This window comes from Embiotoca jacksoni, unplaced genomic scaffold, assembly GCF_022577435.1.
Source record: "Embiotoca jacksoni isolate LCO1_2020_lvr unplaced genomic scaffold, fEmbJac1.0.p SCAF_17, whole genome shotgun sequence".
In the NCBI taxonomy this organism is placed as follows: Eukaryota; Metazoa; Chordata; class Actinopteri; family Embiotocidae; genus Embiotoca; species Embiotoca jacksoni.
The window spans coordinates 1,521,474-1,541,645 of NW_027185307.1; the positions used below are offsets into that span (position 1 = coordinate 1,521,474).

At 43.1% G+C, this 20,172-nt stretch overlaps 1 protein-coding gene across 3 annotated transcripts in view; it reads right to left on the reverse strand.

Annotated features, from left to right (window-relative positions):
• Positions 1–20,172, reverse strand: part of LOC138199279 (phospholipid phosphatase-related protein type 5-like) — a 96,963-nt gene that overhangs the window by 55,830 nt on the left and 20,961 nt on the right. For 2 of the 3 annotated variants that reach the window (XM_069151228.1, XM_069151225.1), the window contains exons 3-4: positions 16,602–16,790; positions 2,190–2,322 (exon numbers count right to left, since the gene is read on the reverse strand). In XM_069151228.1, the coding sequence (XP_069007329.1) occupies positions 2,190–2,322; positions 16,602–16,790 (322 nt within the window). Of the gene's footprint in view, positions 1–2,189; positions 2,323–16,601; positions 16,998–20,172 lie in introns of those variants that run through there. The other variant, XM_069151227.1, reaches the window with a different exon arrangement.

Sequence of the window (20,172 nt, forward strand, 5' to 3'; positions counted from 1 at the left end):
ATTGTATTTCCAGGTTTTCCTCTCGTTGCCATAATTCACCAAGAAACTGAGCCCCGTGCTGATTTTATATTCATCAACCTTCATAAGAGGCTTTACATTGGTCGTTCATGGTTAAATGTGAGGCGGATGTACGAACACACATTTCCAACTGGATTGTGATTTACAAAGGGAACATTGCGTAAAGGTGTGCGTGAGCACCGTTTTATAAATTGGACTATTATTTTCTCCGTATGCCATTTTCAGTTTTGATTGAACATTTCACTTTGGATTGAATCCAACACAATGTTTTATAAATGAGGAACCTGCAGTCAACCAACCTCATGAAGACAAACAGGTGTTCAGTGTGCAACAGCATTAGCTACATGACACAAAATCCCCTGAAAATACTGTTCAAGAGAAATATCTGCTTTATAAGTCATTTTTGGTATATTGTAAATTATTGTTTTTGCAGGTTTATAACTTGCATACAAAAAGAGTAGCACTCAGCAGTCAGTAGGATTCAGATGATTCCAGAAACATCTTCAAAGAACAAATAAAGTCAACTTTCATTTGACTTGGTGGGTTCGGTGTCACTGCTTTTCAACATGATTAAATATGTGGTGGTTAATTCTCCGTCCTGAATCTGTTCCCATGTTTTAGGGTAAATTGAGGTTATATTAACATATATTATTTGAATAAATGCTTCCTGCATGGTGGTGAGATTCTCGGTGCGAGATACAAAATCAAACTCTTCAGGAGAAGACGTCGGTCCTCCTCTGCTGCTTCACCGGGAAAAGACGCCTTTAAGGAGAAGCGCTCTTTAAAACCGACATCAATTAACACGAAGACACTTATTCTGACACGACGCTGCACCCGAGTAAAACACATAATAACCAACTACAATGAGCCTGCAGAGATAAAAGGAGCCCGCTAACATTAACGAGCAGCGTGAACGGTGGATGTGTCAGCGGGAGGGTGAAGCCGGCCGATTCCCCCTCAGGGAGGGAAGAAATCATCCTGCTCTCATTAAACAGCCTCCACATACACTGCATGGGACATACGTGTGCATGGGACATACGTGTGCATGGGACATACGTGTACATGGGACATACGTGTACATGGGACACGTGTGCATGAGAGATACGTGTGCATGTGATCTAACGTGCACTTGAGTTGTAAAGTAGATTTGACAGCTGAATTGATGGACAGGGACAGAAGGACTCGTTTTCTTTTGCTCGTTGGAAGGCTGTAAATAAACATCAGTCGGAGCTGAACGACACGATATGCTGACATGATGTAGGAGTCCAGTACGTCCAACTCAACTCAGAGGTTTTTAACTTGAAAGCAACGGTTTTAATTCTGTCACCAAAATGAAGAGAAAATGAATTTGCAATGCCAATAATCATATTCTCAATTTATATATTTTTACTTACAACCTTGATTTTTTGATTGCATGATGGCGGTGATGACGTGGACATTCATGGGTTCATTCATTCACATAAAAGGCCAAATTACTAAATCGTGAGTACGAACCAGCATTTAGTTCCTCACATTGATTAAAACGTGGTGATTGACGGGTCCAGTCAGCATGTCGTGTTCTCTATCTGTTGCTTCATGTGCATGATTTTTATATTTTGTGTCTGGCTGTGGTGGCTGCGCTAACTACACCTAACTGATGACGGCTGTAACACAAGCTGTGAAGGAGTTTGTGGGTTATATCGTTGGATATTTGATAACTTTGATCATACTATGGACTGAGAGGAGAAAGCCTGTTGTTCTGTTCTGTCTTTATATAAACGTATAACTTTATTTATCTCTTATGCACAAATGCATTAAAACGTGGGAACGAAATGCTATTTAGTGAGCAAGATTTAGTGTTTGGTGCGAATGGTTTCAATGGTTTTTGTGTCTATGGCCTCCGTATACGTCCACTTTTATATACAGTCCATGTTTCTCCCCTCCTCCACCCTCCTCCGTCCTCTTCCATCCTCCTCCGCCCTCCTCCACCCTCTTCTGCCCTCCTCCGGCCTCCTCCGCCCTCCTCCATCCTCCAACCTCATCCGCCCTCCTCCGCCCTCCACCCGCCTCCGCCCTGCTCCATCCTCCGCCCTCCTCATCCTCCTCCACCCGCCTCTCTTCCCCTCATAAAAACATAATGAAAGCATCAGCTGTCGTCTTTGCCATGTTATTAAATGCATGCAGCGACTCACCGAGGAAGCGGAAGGTCCTGCGCACCAGCGGGTTGAGGTAGCAGCAGTCCCCGGTGGCCAGCGTGCGCTCTGATTGGTCGAACTCTTTGGACGTGTAGTGGACCACGAACAGCACCGTCTCCGTTATTGTGATCTGGTAGAAACAAGAGACAAACATAATGGAAACAGCGTTATGTTGGATATTTATTTGTGAGCTGGAGCTGATTTTGTTGGCAGTGAGCGGACTGTTTCCTCAGTGAGCAGTCGGAGCCGCGAAATACTCCGAAAAACATATGGCAGAGAAGAAAACAGCTCACGGACCGCAAGACAAGGAGGGTGTGTGTGTGTGTGTGTGTGTGTGTGTGTGTGTGTGTGTGTGTGTGTGTGTGTGTGTACTGGCATGTTTTAATTAAAAATGGGATTTTAACTCCAGTCCGATCCTTCCATGATTTTCTGATGTAGACTGGATACAGAACCTGAAGCCCAAAACGTGTCGGATGCCACGAATCTGCTGTAATTTAGAGCAACTTAAATAACATGCAAACATCAAAATAACCGAAGAGGGAGACGACCTGAACCATGCAAGACTTAATTCAGGCTTCTCAACTAAACGTGACATTTCCAGCCTGTGGTGTGCGAGGCCAGAACCTCACGCTGCCGCCACGCTGCCAAACAGAACGAAGCCTCAAAAACCTCATTTAAAGCAAAAACATAAACACAGCTCTCTATGCTAAACAGGATGTTTTCTGCACACAGGCCAGTGAGGCCATCAGGCTCGCTCTCATCTCAGCACCAACACCGGTCCACAAACCTCACAGACAGGTGAAAAATAAAACTTCCCTGCGTCTGTAAGAGGTCAGATTAATGACAAACCCAGGTAATGATGAGAGCGTACCTTCTCTAATAAAGTAACCTTACTACCAAAACTGGGCAGGAGGTAACCGTCGTATTCTGTATGTCGTACAGTTCTATGAATGTTTTTCCTCAGATGCTACAGAACATCACGTGTTGGAAGTCTGACGCTGGGAGACGAATTCAAGGTGACACAACCCCGCAAAGGTCAAAGAAAACCCACCCGGTTGCACCCCTGACCTAAATGTGCCTCTTTCAGTTTTGAACAGTGACGTTTTGAACGTTCGGTCCCTCGGAAACACCAATGTCACTTAAAACACGTCTTCAGGCTCGTCTTCATTGCCAAAGGCTCCCTGAAGGATTTTAAGGGTCTCCGTTGCAGATTTCCAGAGTTTGACACTAAATCTGAAGTGTCCTTTCTAGTCATGTCCAACGTGAACAACTTGGGTTCTGATTTTAATAACGCAACAGGATCATAGCTTCTCCTGCTACGCGACAGGAGCAGTTTGGGAACTTTGACTTTGTTCAGACTGAAGGCAAATCAGACAAGTGAACAGATCAGATTTGGTGTGTCCAGACATCACCAACCTATCTGCGTGGGTTGCTATGGTAACGACGTACGCGCTGCTACAGCGATGACGTGGCTTTCTAACACAGAAGTGTCACCAGACGGCGTATCTTATCTTCTGTCTGGATTGTTATCGTCGTCTTTTACAGTACGAACATCGACACTTCCTGTTAGCGCTGAGATGCATCTGCAGAAACCTGATTGGAATCCCATTTCTAACTGCGTCCACATGTGGTTTGGATCCAGACTGCCAACATCACATCTTGTGTTTTTTTGCTGTTCAGACTTTCTAAAATCTTTTAAAATCAATCTGGATACAAGACATAACAAACATCGGATTTGCGCTGCAGTCTGAACGCAGTCTTACTGCTCCGCCCTCCGACATGCTGATCTGTACACAACGGCACTATGAAACTATGAACCTGATTCAGAACCAGAACATTGGACTGACCAATGAAAACTGGGTGTCTGAGTGTGCTCAGCTTGCTCATGCAGTAAAACAGTGCTTTTGGGTCCTGATGGGTTCTGATGGGTCCTGAAGGGTCCTGAAGGGTCATGATGGGTCATGATGGGTCCTGAAGGGTCCTGAAGGGTCCTGAAGGGTCCTGAAGGGTCCTGATGGGTCCTGGGGCCCCGAAGCCGAAACCCTCCGAGCTGCCGCGCGCTCCGGCAACGCAACAGTGATTTATTCAGGTGGACTGGTGAAAAGGCCAAACGAGGAAGGAGAGGACTGAAACAGCAGAAAACTCAGAGCTATGCAACCTTCCCTTTGCAAATATCTCATCTGCATGTAAATAGTTTAACATTCAGGCTTTATGGATGCCGTGATGCAGATCGAGAAAACAATATAAACACAACACTGCTGAATACCAGAGGCTTCTTATGAACTTCGTAAAAACAAGCGGCTCAACCAAAATGCAAAGAAGATCCTGCTTCACTTATCGGGCGATACAGCGGATGATTCCACCAATCAAAATGACAAAAAATTAAAAAAAAATGTCATACAACTGTTTAGTATTTATTCGTCATTCGAGTTCTCAGTTTGAAAGGTTGCTTGTATTTTACTTTAGTTTTATTCATGGCATTTTGTGGAAGATTATCAAAGTGCATAGAATTAATTTGTGTTTGAAGCAGACGAATTGTAAGTAAATTACACTTAAGGAATTAGTGCTGTGGACATTTATTTGTTATACAATTTATTAAGAAAGCAGATAAACACGGAGCATATTGTTGAGTTTTGAGTGTTAAGGAACAAGACACAAAATTAACTTTATTAAAGATGACAAGTAACAAGTACCTGATTATCTACAGCTAAGTCCTGACCAAAAGTTTACTGAACACAAACAAAGAGAAATTAGAAATGATGTTTAAGGGTTTCGGGAGCATTTGTTAGATTTCTTTTCTAAATTTAGCTTCTTTTTCAATGACAACTGATCCAGGTTCCACTGCAGCGTTGGGGTTCATGAAAAAAGGCTCACACAGCACATCGCCGATGCAACGTCGAATAACCTGTTAGACATGAATGGACAGGAGTTGTGTACGAGCACGGTCACCCTGAGGTATGGTAAGACAAGATATGCTGTCTTGAAAAAAAGTTTACACACAACCCCGTTTCCCAAAAAAGTTGGGATGCCATTTAAAATGGAAATAAAAACAAAATGCAATGATGTCCAACTCATATAAACCTATATTTAATTGAAAGTAAAACAAAGACAACATTTTTCATGCCAGGAACATTGGACAGAAAAGTTGTGTAACACTGAAAGAAACACCTGATGGAACATTACTCAAATAAATATGATAATTAGTAACAGGTGAGTGTACGGAAGCACGTTGCATTCACATACAAAACAAATAGGCAGCTTATCTCGTAATTATGATCTCTTTTTTTATAAATACAAGATCCAGATATGTAGTGTAGTGAAGTGGTGAAAACCCGTTGGGACCACTGGGTGGTGTGTGTTCAGTCCACACATTTCTCAATACACACATACACACCACTCTGACATTCCTATCAAAACACCTTCACCATTGTAGTTGCATGAATTTATTCCACAGAGCTTCGTTATGCAGCACCAACAGCTTGACTGGAAACAAGAGAAAAAACCTGTATGCTGCAAATCTAAAAACAGCTTTATGTGGTTAAAAATAGTAAAAAAAAAAAAAAAACAACAACATCATTTTGAAGCCACGACTCCACTCTATGTGTTGCTGTCAGCAAATTTTTAAATGAGCAAAAATCATTCATAAAACAATATAATTTATGTTTCAACATTTGATATGTTTTGGTCTATTTTTAATTAAATACGAGTTTACATGGTTTAGAAATCATCACATTCTGTTTTTATTTCCATTTTAAAACAGCATCCCAATGTTTTTAAAAACAGGGTTGTTGGTTTAGACTTAGTTGTTGTCAGACTAATCAAAGAGCAAAGTGACAACTGGTCAAACACACTGAATAGTCTTAGGTTTCTCTTAAGGAACTGGCTCCTGGTAAACTAGTTTAATTAATGATCAATGTGTATCAGTTCAGTCAGTGGATTCATGGGTGAATTCAAACTTGTTTCAGCACATTTGGTCTGAATTAAACACACTGTTGCTCTTTACTGTGGATTTTGTGTTGTTTTCTCGTATGCTTATTACATAAAAACCAGAGTGATCAACTTGTAAGGTACAATGAAATAATAAGATACGATTTTGACCATTATTAGGCTGTGATTAGTGTACAGCAACCAATCAGCAACCATCAGTGACGTCATCGTTGGTTTGTGAACGTTATGAATCCTCCAGTTCAGATTCTGTCCGTCACCATCTTTGCTAGTTCGGAGCGGTTTGGAGCAGGAAGTGACCATATTTGGACGAGCTGGGGGAGGAGCCAGCTGCGGGAGACTCGTTCCATCGCTCCGGCGGCTGAAGCCTCTGCACACGCTGGATGTCGTGTTAGTGTCGGAGCTGAGAGGTCCGTTGGAGGTTCTGACCCGCTGTAGCAGAGCTGATGCCTTCATAAGATAACCACCATCGTCAGACACATCTCAACCCAGTCAGCCCTCCCACGCTGAGAGCTGCTACTGAACTTTCACATTATTCTGTTTTATTTGGATTTTACATGACTGTTGATTTTGGTCCTGTAACTGTCCTCCATACATATGCAGGCTCAGGGACTGTGTTGTGTTACATGTTTTTGTATTTTCATTACACTTAATCCCAGAGAAACTCTCATTTATCCTCACACACAGATGTTTGGTAAAATGACAATAAACTAGATTTGAGTTTTCGTCCCACCTCTTGTTAAATTGTTTGGTGTCTCTCTGTAACGTTGTGAGGTCTTGATCTTACTATGGAAATAGTCATCTTCAACACTTATAAAGCGTTTCATTACTTCAGCAGTCTCATCGTGCTTCAGACTTCTCCTCCCATTCACACACATTAACACATCGATGACAGCAAGCAAGCAGCAACCAGCAATGATGAGATCGGAAACCTGACGATACTACGTCCCGCCCACCGATAGCTGTAACCTGACTGCACCACAGGCCTGTCAATCAAACAGACACGCCCCCAAAAACAGGTCTTGTTGAATCTTCTTTTCTAATGAATGAGGGATTATTTTCAGATGGACCTCCAGAAAACTAAGAAGAAGGAGTGACTTTAGCTAACAACACCGAGATAACTGATGGACACATTTTATTCACTTTGGATTTGATGAGAGAAGTTGAATGGGAGTCTATGGAGCCGGAGGCTTTTTGGAGCCGACCTCTAGTGGCACTCGCTGGTATTGCAGCTGAAGACACTTCTGCATCAGCCTCATTCATCAGACTGGAAGCTACGTCCACTTTTGTATACTGTCTGTAATAACGACAGTGAAAAACAGGTATTGGAGGGACAAAATAGACATCTTATACTATCTATTTTACCATCCAACCAGGTATTAATAGAGAAAACAAGAACAACCCCAGGATTCTTTTCAGCACTGTGGCAGGCTGACAAAGAGTATTTAATTCCTTTATGTCTCAGCAGAAATCACTTCATGAACTTCTTTACTAATAAGATAATTACTGATATCCTTCTTACCACCATGTGTTATCAAGCAAACGGCCTCAGAAACCGTGGGACTGGATTTATATTTAGACCACTTCTCTCCTGTTGATCTCTCTGAACTATCTGCAATAATTAGTTCATCTAAACATCAACCTGTCTCTTAGATCCCATCCCAACAAGACTTAAGGATATTTTCCTTTAATTAGCACTTCCACATTAGATCAGATGAATTCATCTCTTTCAACAGGTTCTGTACTTAAAAAGTCTACCTTTGATCCAGCCGTTTGCAGAAACTACAAACACATTTCCAACCTGCCCTATATTTCTAAAATCCTTGAATAAGCTGTTGCACATCAATTATGCAACAATTTACAGAGGAATGCTCTATTTGAAGATTTTCAGTCAGGATTAAAAGGACATCACAGCACAAAAAACAGCAGTGGTGAAAGTTACAAACGATTTCTAACTGATTTAAGCAATGGACTTAATCCATCCTGACACTGATAAAGAAATCAGATGCCATTACAAAAACAAAATAACAATAAAATAATAAAATGTTGATGACAACAGTGCAGTGCTGTGTATAAACTGAACCTCTACAGATCGTATATTAAAGGAGAGGCCACAGCGAAGGTGTCCAGTGAACTCTCAGTCAACAGGGATCGTCTTTAGTGATTAAACATACATTTGATTGATCAGAAATAATTATGGTGAGGTTCTACACTGAAACTGTATTTCTATCCAACTTAAATTATATGACTACTAATCTCTGTTGATTTGATGTCACTTTTGATCAGTAATCGGAGCGCTTTAAGCCATCAGTCACCTGTTTTGTACTGTTGGATGTTACCGTCACATATTTTCTCATTTGGAAGGAATTCCTGCTTTCCTTAATTATGTCATTGCAATTTTCAGACTATTGGGTTTTGTTTTTTGGACTGTGGGTTCAACAAATTAAGAAAACAAATAAAAACACTGACTGTATGAACAGGCAGAACAAAGACGAAAATTTGTTTCAATCTAAAAAACATGCGGCATCTCTCATTCTATCACTTTGTGGACGGCCATCATGTTTTCACGTCGTCCCTCTATTTGTTCTCGTGAATAAAATATCTCAGGAAGGCCTCAAGAGAATTTCTTCAATTCGCAGAGTGTAACAACGACGCAACTTAACCTTCGATTATCTCTGCAACGCTTCGCATCAGATCGTCTCTGAGGTGGAAACCCGCTGCGCTATCCAACCCAACAGAACAGGTGGGAATCGGATCAGATCGTCAGGGTTGAACAAGATTAATTGAAGGCGTTAAGAACTGATCTAAAAGCCAAACTGGATCATGTAAATCGGTGTCAGTGGGAGCTTTAAACTCTGTTCAACACAGGAAAGACCAAGCAGGGAGGTGCACTCCTTCAGGAGATGTGCTGAGACAGCAGATTATTTTATTCAAGGTCTCGGTGCTGCAAAGATCTGTGTTGTGAGTGTGTCCTCATCCTGAAATGAAATATATATGAATATATATGTAATCAGTCCAAAGCAGAAACAAAGAGCCAATCAGTGAGGAATTCAGGACAGGACGCTAAAAGATTTAAGACATAAACATCAGTCTGCTCTGTTGCCACCGTGGAGTCCTGCAGGAAAGAGCGACATGAGACAGAAGAAAGAAACAGAAGCTGTGATGTTGGATCTGAAAGGTTCAGAGAAACTGTAGAAAAACGCACAAACAGTTTCATTTCATGTCACATTGCTTCGCTGGAAACATCAGACATGGTGTCATTCAAACGGTATTGTTGCATGTGCTGCAGGAACGATGTTTGGGATGGTGAAAAAGGAAAGCTACAATAATCCTACCTCAACTAAATGCTGTTAATCTGCCAGTTGTAATACAGAGAAGAATAGAGAGCCTGAATCCACTCTGAAAAACTGCCTTACAGCTATTATACAAAGATGAAACAGACAAATTAGATCTTAGGATTTAAAAAAGGAAAATAAATTGTCCCAAAGCAGTTCCTTTAAACTACTAGTGTAATATGTCAGTATGAAAAACAAGCATCTAAAGGGCCGACGGGAACAATGTTACAAAAAATGTAGCTAATGAAATGTACGATGATAGATTTGTGCCCTACAGTGTAGTTGTGAAACAAATTAAAGTCTGTATGATTGTACGTATTCTGACTGCGAGAGCTTCATTAGTGGAGGACTGGTTTCATCTGGTGACTTCAGAGTAAAACCAAACTGAATGAGGTTATGGTTCATTTTTGGAGTTTTGGCTGTTGATGTCCAGAGTCTTTAAAAGGCTAAAACAGTGCATGTGTTAATGGGGTGAACCTGTGTTGATTAAAAACCCCTGATTGGACTCTGTTCTGGCTGTTTTTCAGGACGGTGATCCAACAGGTCAAATCCATCCAGGACTCAGGGACTACCTCCCAAAAGGACTCAGGCCCAATCCCATGTCCCATCCTGTGGCGCTACCCCTCATTTAGGAGCGCCCTCTACTGGCCATTCAGAATGGAACTAGAAGGGGTGGGGCTTAGAATCCTAAAGCAAGGACAAGGGACACCACTCATTGCCTCACCAGTACAACCATTATTAATACTATTGTAAGTCTCAGAAATGTGATTATTAAACGTATGGAAATAATAATTCAATGTGGCTAAATCACAGACAATCCGATCTGATCTCTAAATGGACCCTTTGTCCTCCTTTGTCACCCACTGACTACTTGTACCAGATTGCTGAAGTACATCTGTGTCATACAGCCATGTAATATGTGCTCTACAGTCCAGTTCAATTATGGAGAAGTTAAAGCAGTTCAAAAAACAGACTGTGGACATTGAGGACGGCTGCGGGAGACTCGTTCCATCGCTCCGGCGGCTGAAGCCTCTGCACACGCTGGATGTCGTGTTAGTGTCGGAGCTGAGAGGTCCGTTGGAGGTTCTGACCCGCTGTAGCAGAGCTGATGCCTTCATAAGATAACCACCATCGTCAGACACATCTCAACCCAGTCAGCCCTCCCACGCTGAGAGCTGCTACTGAACTTTCACATTATTCTGTTTTATTTGGATTTTACATGACTGTTGATTTTGGTCCTGTAACTGTCCTCCATACATATGCAGGCTCAGGGACTGTGTTGTGTTACATGTTTTTGTATTTTCATTACACTTAATCCCAGAGAAACTCTCATTTATCCTCACACACAGATGTTTGGTAAAATGACAATAAACTAGATTTGAGTTTTCGTCCCACCTCTTGTTAAATTGTTTGGTGTCTCTCTGTAACGTTGTGAGGTCTTGATCTTACTATGGAAATAGTCATCTTCAACACTTATAAAGCGTTTCATTACTTCAGCAGTCTCATCGTGCTTCAGACTTCTCCTCCCATTCACACACATTAACACATCGATGACAGCAAGCAAGCAGCAACCAGCAATGATGAGATCGGAAACCTGACGATACTACGTCCCGCCCACCGATAGCTGTAACCTGACTGCACCACAGGCCTGTCAATCAAACAGACACGCCCCCAAAAACAGGTCTTCTTGAATCTTCTTTTCTAATGAATGAGGGATTATTTTCAGATGGACCTCCAGAAAACTAAGAAGAAGGAGTGACTTTAGCTAACAACACCGAGATAACTGATGGACACATTTTATTCACTTTGGATTTGATGAGAGAAGTTGAATGGGAGTCTATGGAGCCGGAGGCTTTTTGGAGCCGACCTCTAGTGGCACTCGCTGGTATTGCAGCTGAAGACACTTCTGGATCAGAACCATTTTACAGACCTGAAGCTACGAACTCTTTAATATCCAGTCTCTGGATGCACCAAACTGTGATGCCAAAACTGAAGTTCACATCATAACACGTAATAAACAAAGCTTCAAATCTGCAGAAAAAGTTACCTTTTACTTCCCTTAAGAAAGATTTGTGGTTTCATCAGAGAATCCTGCTTGGTAATATTTCTTTAAACTTCAAACTTTAAACTTTCCACTTTGTAATACAGCATAACGAGTACTCTGCTCAGGGCAAACGGACCCGTCTGAACGGGTAGAAGGGAGGGAACCTGTAATCCATCCGAGTAGGAGCTGAGCTGGAGCCTTTCAGCATAGAGACACTTGTACATACATCTATAGACAACTTCCAAACATTATTGATAAAACTCAAACGAAAAAAAAATTAAAAATGTCCTCTCACAATAAACCTTGTTATTTTCTCCTGCGCTGCTGGAATTCTCTGAGAAATAAACAAATAGACACGCTGTCTGTTTTGCAGGATTTGAATCTATAATTTTTCGTCTATCTGCACACTGAAACCAGCCTGTCTGAACATTAACGACTGCATCAAAAAATAGTATGCAGGTAGGTGTGTGTGTGTGTGTGTGTGTGTGTGTGTGTGTGTGTGTGTGTGTGTGTGTGTGTGTGTGTGAGTGTGTGTGTGTGTGTGTGTGTGTGTGTGTGTGTGAGTGTGTGTGTGTGTGTGTGTGTGTGTGTGAGTGTGTGTGTGTGTGTGTGTGTGAGTGTGTGTGTGTGTGTGTGTGTGCCTCAGACAGACAGTCCTGCATGCAGTGGGGTTGGCGAGGTAAACGACTGCAGCATCACTGCACCATCTGAGCTGCATTTCACAGCTCCACTGCATCAGCTTGTTATCGGCACAGAGATGTTATAACGTTATAACGAGGTCCGCTGTCGGTCCGGTTCTGGTAGTTTGTGATTAGAATGAAAGCATCGGTGTAAAAAACAAATAATCCATGGATGAGAACAGAGGAACGAAACTCATCAGACTGATCACATGAAAACAGTCAGAGGTCATTTCAGCTCTTTTGAAGAGAACAAATCAATATAGACAGGATTCATATTTGATCTCTCTGACTGAGCTATGAAATTATGTCAGTGTTCATCAGTCCCTCCAGGAAATCTTGCAATCGCAATAATTAACACAGCTTCAAGCATCTCCGCAATACTTGCAGGAGGTTGCAATTATTTTAAATTCTCGTGATTTTTCCGCAAAAAATGTCATCATCAGAATCTGTGCTGAAAGTATTAATAACATGAAGTAAATATTTTTAAACAAAACTCACTTTATTAATAAAAACAAATCCTCATTTACATTCTGAATGTCTCAGTTTTCATCCCCAAATAAAACTGTTCACCGGAGAAACAGGAACGAGAGGAGAAACAGGAAGTGACGGGGTTTGTGGGAAATGTGGTCTTCACATTAAAATGATGATTAAATGTTTGTGATCACAGGAAGTGATTCCATATTACTGGATGTTAAATGAGTTTTCTCCACACGTCCAGCTGTCAGAGACGTCTCTTTGTTTGTTTCATCCAGCAGGTCTATGTGTTGAATTTTTATTTATTTGACCTTTATTTAACCAGGTAATATCAATTGAGAACCAATTCTCATTTACAATGATGACCTGTCAGCACAGTCCTGAGGTGCATGTTTTTGGATGATGGGAGGAAGCCGGAGAACCCGGAGAGAACCCACGCAAGCACAGGGAGAACATGCAAACTCCTCACAGAAAGGCCCAGGACCGGATTCGAACCCAGAACCTTTTTGCTGTGAGGCGACAGTGCTAACCACTGCACCACCGTGCCGCCCGTGAATGAACATGAATTAAACAGCATCTAAAGCTCTTATTTTGAAAGGCTGATGTAGTCCTTGTTTCTATATTCCAGTCACAGACGCTCTGTTCTGGAAACATATGCAGCTTTTAGGACCTTTTAGGATCTTTTAGGAACTTTTAGGAGATTACAGGAGGTTTTAGGAGGTTTTAGGAACTCTTAGCCTCATGGTTCTCTACGGAAATTTTTTTTTGAGATAAAATATTTCTGTGATGTGCTTCATGATTATTATCACAGGAATTGACTACATATCATTGTTTATCTGGTAGTACTTTTTTTCCCTGTTCTAATTCCTACAATTTTCTTGCATGAAACAGATTCGGCAAACGTCACCTGTAATGTACAAGGACGCTGCGTCCTAAAGCCAATTAATAATTTAACATCAACATAAGATTAAATGACTGTAAACTATTAAAGATGACGCTCATACTGATGAGCCTTTTTTAGCTCATTGTTTTGGTTTTCATGCCCACAAACTCAGCTCTTAGTAACTGTGACTGTTCTCAGTGCCAACGCTGTGATGAAACCTGCCAAGCAGCAAACAGCAGACACACACCGTTCAACGAGCTGCTGGACACAGTGGAGACACAACACATCAACAACAACAACTACACAAGCTGCTGGACACCGTGGAGACACAACACATCAACAACAACAACTACACAAGCTGCAGGACACAGTGGAGACACAACACATCAACAACAACAACTACACAAGCTGCAGGACACAGTGGAGACACAACACATCAACAACAACAACTACACAAGCTGCAGGACACAGTGGAGACACAACACATCAACAACAACAACTACACAAGCTGCTGGACACAGTGGAGACACAACACATCAACAACAACAACTACACAAGCTGCTGGACACAGTGGAGACACAACACATCAACAACAACAACTACACAAGCTGCTGGACACAGTGGAGACACAACACATCAACAACAACAACTACACAAGCTGCTGGACACCGTGGAGACACAACACATCAACAACAACAACTACACAAGCTGCTGGACACAGTGGAGACACAACACATCAACAACAACAACCACACAAGCTGCTGGACACCGTGGAGACACAACACATCAACAACAACAACTACACAAGCTGCTGGACACAGTGGAGACACAACACATCAACAACAACAACTACACAAGCTGCTGGACACCGTGGAGACACAACACATCAACAACAACAACTACACAAGCTGCAGGACACAGTGGAGACACAACATATCAACAACAACAACTACACAAGCTGCTGGACACAGTGGAGACACAACACATCAACAACAACAACTACACAAGCTGCTGGACACCGTGGAGACACAACACATCAACAACAACAACTACACAAGCAGTTGGACACAGTGGAGACACAACACATCAACAACAACTACACAGCTTCTGGACACAGTGGAGACAACACATCAACAACAACAACAACAACTTACACAAGCTGCTGGACACAGCGGAGACACAACACATCAACAACAACAACTACACAAGCTGCTGGACACAGTGGAGACACAACACATCAACAACAACAACTACACAAGCTGCTGGACACAGTGGAGACACAACACATCAACAACAACAACTACACAAGCTGCTGGACACAGTGGAGACACAACATATCAACAACAACAACTACACAAGCAGTTGGACACAGTGGAGACAGAACACATCAACAACAACTACACAGCTTCTGGACACAGTGGAGACAACACATCAACAACAACAACAACAACAACTTACACAAGCTGCTGGACACAGTGGAGACACAACACATCAACAACAACAACTACACAAGCTGCTGGACACAGTGGAGACAACACATCAACAACAACAACAACTACACAAGCTGCTGGACACAGTGGAGACACAACACATCAACAACAACTGCACAGCTTCTGGACACAGTGGAGACAACACATCAACAACAACAACAACAACAACTACACAAGCTGCTGGACACAGTGGAGACACAACACATCAACAACAACTACACAAGTTGCTGAACACAGTGGAGACAACACATCAACAAGAACAACTACACAAGCTGCTGGACACCGTGGAGACAACACATCAACAAGAACAACTACACAAGCTGCTGGACACAGTGGAGACACAAAACATCAACAACAACTACACAAGCTGCGGGACACAGTGGAGACACAACACATCAACAACAACAACTACACAAGCAGTTGGACACAGTGAAGACACAATACATTCACAACAACAACTACACAAGCTGCTGGACACAGTGGAGACATCAACAACAACAACTACACAAGCTGTTGGACACAGTGGAGACAACACATCAACAACAACAACTACACAAGCTGCTGGACACAGTGGAGACACAACACATCAATAACTATACAAGCTGTTGGACACAGTGAAGACAACACATCAACAACAACAATGACACAAGCTGCTCCAACGACAGCATGCATTGACAGCTTGTGTGACGCCTCCAAGTGGCCAAAAAAAAAATCAAACTTAAAGAAAATGAAACCTATAGAAAATGATGAATGATTAAAAAAACATCATGGTTCAAATCAATCAGGATTATTATTCCCTTTGAGACAACAGATTTTAATCTTCCAAATTAATTATTACTTATCTTTATTCTTGAAAACATGATGTCAGCACAGATAAAAAGGAGAGTTCAACATCTAATCTGGCTTAATTAGCATCACAGACTTAGTTAAGTCTCTATATGCAACTTTAAATTGATCTCTTTATTTCTAGCAGAGAATATCAGGTCAAAGTCTCTCCAAAAATAATATTAATGAAAGAAATCATATCAGGAAAATCAAACTGGGGTTAATATTGGAATAACTGCTAATAATTCATCACAATAAACATATGAAGCAGGTTTCACGTTGGCTCTTGTGATCTGGATTATGGAAGCAGTCTGTCTCTGACATTTTGAATTTGATCTTGTCAGTGTTTGCATTATGACTGGGACCAAACCAGCGCAGTATGATAGGGCCACAGCTCCCATCATACTGCTGAGAAGAAGAAATCTGCTGCAACAGTTCCCTCCATAATCACAGCTAATATTAGATCAGTTGGAGCCAAATCAAATCAGGATGCATCAGATGGAGATATGGTTGGTTTGAGTATTTAAAATGGAAAAGTAGCAGAAGCTGGGTCTTCTTTGACTGAATAATTAATTCACAATCCAAACAGCAGAGAATTTAAAAACCAACAGATTCATCCATGTCCAGATTGATCAGGTAGAAACCGACAGCAGCAGTTTCATCCTTCCAGTGGGATTGTCTGCTCTCAGGTGTGTCAGAGCAGGTTGAACTTTAATGATGAGGAGGGACTCACCAGCAGCGTGGGCAGCCCGGCCACGGCGGCGTACAGCAGCACGGGCGGGACGGCGCTGCTGTCCTCCGGTCCCAGGTACGGCTTGGTGTAGGCGGTGTCGTAGCAGAAGAAGCCCTGCACGTGCACGGTGAACGTATCGGTGTACTCGAAGTAGTAGGCCAGCATGACGGTCCCGGCCATGATCACCAGCTGGAAGTACAGCATGATGCAGACGGAGAGCAGGAGACATTTAATTAGAACAAATCCTTGCGCGTGTCTCCTGCCCAGCCTCCTCCTTCCCCGCAGCCGCGTGCGCTCATGACGGCTCGGCTGCACGCGACGAGCCGCTGTCTGATCGCTCGCCCCGGTTTCTGCTGCTGCTCACTGCTGCATCGGTGTGTGTGTGTGTGTGTGTGTGGGAGTGGGAGAGCGAGAAGGGAAAGAGAGGGAGAGACCGCGGGTGTGCGTGGGTGTGTAAACGTGAAAGAGATAAGAAGGCTTGGCTTAGCTTCACGTGATCCACGTTTTGGTGTGTGTGTGTGTGTGTGTGTGTGTGTGTGTGTGTGTGTGTGTAAACTGGATCAAGACATATGCATTGCCATATTTAACAAGCTGCAGAGCAGAATGAAGAAGAGGAGATGGAGCAGAAATAGAGGGGCAGACAGGAGAGGTGGATTTAATGTCATCATCACTTCTGCTAAATTCAGTTCATATTTCATCACAGAAGTGAGTCCATAAACACAACAGTGATGTTGCATCCTCTGACAGGGACGCCTGGCAGCTAACGTGTTGCAGATCATTGCTTGCAGGCAGTGATGACAGAAAAAAAACATTTCCGAGATGTTATTTTTCAGTCGTTTGATGCCCTTTGTAGTTTTCAGTGCTGCTGGCGAAGTTCAGTATTCCTGCATATTACATAAATGTGCACATTGAATTGACAGGAGAGCACAGAACATCATGTCATCCTGGTATCTCTGAGCTGTGTAACACATGTTCACACTGATGTGTGTCTGAAAACAACCATCAGGTGTTTATATGAACACCGAAACAGTTTCTGCTCGTCATCGTTCGTTGTTCCTGCAGATGTCTGACAGATTGTGTTGAAGACGCCTCAGTGTGAAGAGGAGGAAAGTTGTCGCTCAGAGTGAAGATACCTGCTAATGGGAGACATATGATGTGTTCCAGGTGTTTCTAATGAATGAGGGATTATTTTCAGATGGACCTCCAGAAAACTACTAAGAAGGAGTGACTTTAGCTAACAACACCGAGATAACTGATGGACACATTTTATTCACTTTGGATTTGATGAGAGAAGTTGAATGGGAGTCTATGGAGCCGGAGGCTTTTTGGAGCCGACCTCTAGTGGCACTCGCTGGTATTGCAGCTGAAGACACTTCTGGATCAGAACCATTTTACAGACCTGAAGCTACGAACTCTTTTATATCCAGTCTGTGGTTCGAACTCTCACTATATACTGCAAGTACCAGGATGATGCACTCAAAGCGCCCCAAAAAAGAAGTGTGAAACGTCATCTGGAACACAGCAGTAGTCTTTGCACTCTTGTTAGCAGAAAGTGCATAAAGACAACACAAAAAACACATGCAACATCATGTTTAATATGTTTATGAAATAGCTGTTTTGGTCAAGGGACATCCAACAGGTATTTCACAAAGCAATTCACAACCAGCCTCTTAAAGTAGATGAGGAAATGCATTGATTAGACCCCATCGGTGAATTCTCATATATCAAATCCCCCCGTGTTTTAAAACACACACAAAGTGTCATATTCATGCAGAATAACACCACAGGCGTCAGCTGACTCTATATTACCTTCCTCTACCAAACGCCTCACTAATTCACTGTATGCTAAGCTAACATGCTCCTACACTAAAGTAAAACACGACCTACAACAAAGCCTCAGTGACACGGTGAGAGTTTATCCCAACGTAGTTATCACATGGTCACCTCCTTTTAATGATGAAAAACTCATTCAAATTTCACATTGATACCTCTGCAGAAATAAAACCATGTTTCTCATGTTTGAAAAGGCTTGTTGAGGCAGTCTATGATTTACAGACACACCTCAACACTGAAACCTCTGGACGCTGTCTACCATTCCCTCTTAAGATGTATTACATGTGATGACTACAATACCATCGCTGCCTCCCGTGCGATACGGTCCTCTCTTCAGCGTGACGTGATGCTCACTGCCGTCTCTTCATCTATAAAGCTCTGATTGGAAAACTGACCCGTTACCTCTCTGAAATGTTTGTACACACAGACAGGCCTCATCAGACCGCACCACTGTTCAGGTATACATTCATAAGTATTCTTTGTTTGTCATTATCAAAAGGGCAATAAATAACATGTTCAACAGGAAAGACTGATAAAAATGTAACTGAAATATCATAAGTTTAAATGATTGTGGTAGTGGTGCATGGTTTGGCTCAGCTGCAGGAGGGACTGATTGGAGGGTTGGTTCAGAGAACGGTGCTATGAAGAGGCTTCATCAGCTGCAGGGAATCACTGATTGTCTCTCTCTCCCCATAAAAGCCACTATCAGGACACCGGACGTCTCTCGCTCCCGGAGACGCTGAGCAGCAGGGTGGCTTCAGAGGCTCGGCAGGAGAGCACACTCTCTATGTGTCTCTATGCTGAGGGAACCCACAAGAGTAACAGACAAGTGTTACACTGGCGCCCAAAGGTACCTCAGCACGAAGGGAGACCCACAGCAACAGCACATCCCGGCACAGCCGGTCATTGCTTTGGGACAGATGCTGGGTGAGATTGTGGCCATTCGGTTGGATCACGCTGAATCCAACAGGTAGTTCGTGGGTGCTCCAGGCCCAAGCGGAGAGGCAAGCTCGGGTCATCGAGCAGCTGGCGGCGCGGTCTGCTGCAGCTCTGCCATTGCCGGCCTCTTCCACGCTGGCGGCGGTGGTGCTGCATAAAATGACTGCAGCGGATGACCCACAGTCATTCCTCGAAATGTACGAGACAGTGGCGGGGGAGTGTGGTTGGCCCGCGGCGGAGCGGGCGGTCCGGCTCTTGCCTCTCCGGGGGAGGCACAAACGGCAGCTTTGGGGCTTCCACCGGCAGCCAGACACGTCTACGTCGACGTGAGAAATGCCATCTTGGACCGGTTGAGCCTCTCACCGGAGGAGCACCAACAGGTTCCGCGAGGCCAGGCTGGAGCCTGAGAACCGGACCTCCACTCATGCCCAGCAGCTGAGGGATATCGCAACCAGGTAGTTGCAACCGAGGAACTCGGTGGGGGAGCAGCCCTTGCTGGAGAAGGTGGCGATCGAATAGTTTGTGAAGGGTCTGCCAGTCAAGACGTCATGATTCACCAGAGCCTGGTTCGGCCCAGGGCATTGGTGGAGGCATTGTGGGTGAAGATCAGGTGTGTGCATGGGGATGTTCAAGATTATCCCATTGTGTCAGTGGAAATTAGATACATGGGAAAAAACATAGAGTAAAGGTTGCGGTTAGCTCCCGCCTTACGCATCCCCCAATCTTGGGAACAGATTGGCCCGGGTTTCAAAAATTAATGGGGCAGTGTGCGGGGGGGTGTTTACGACAGACAGGGTCA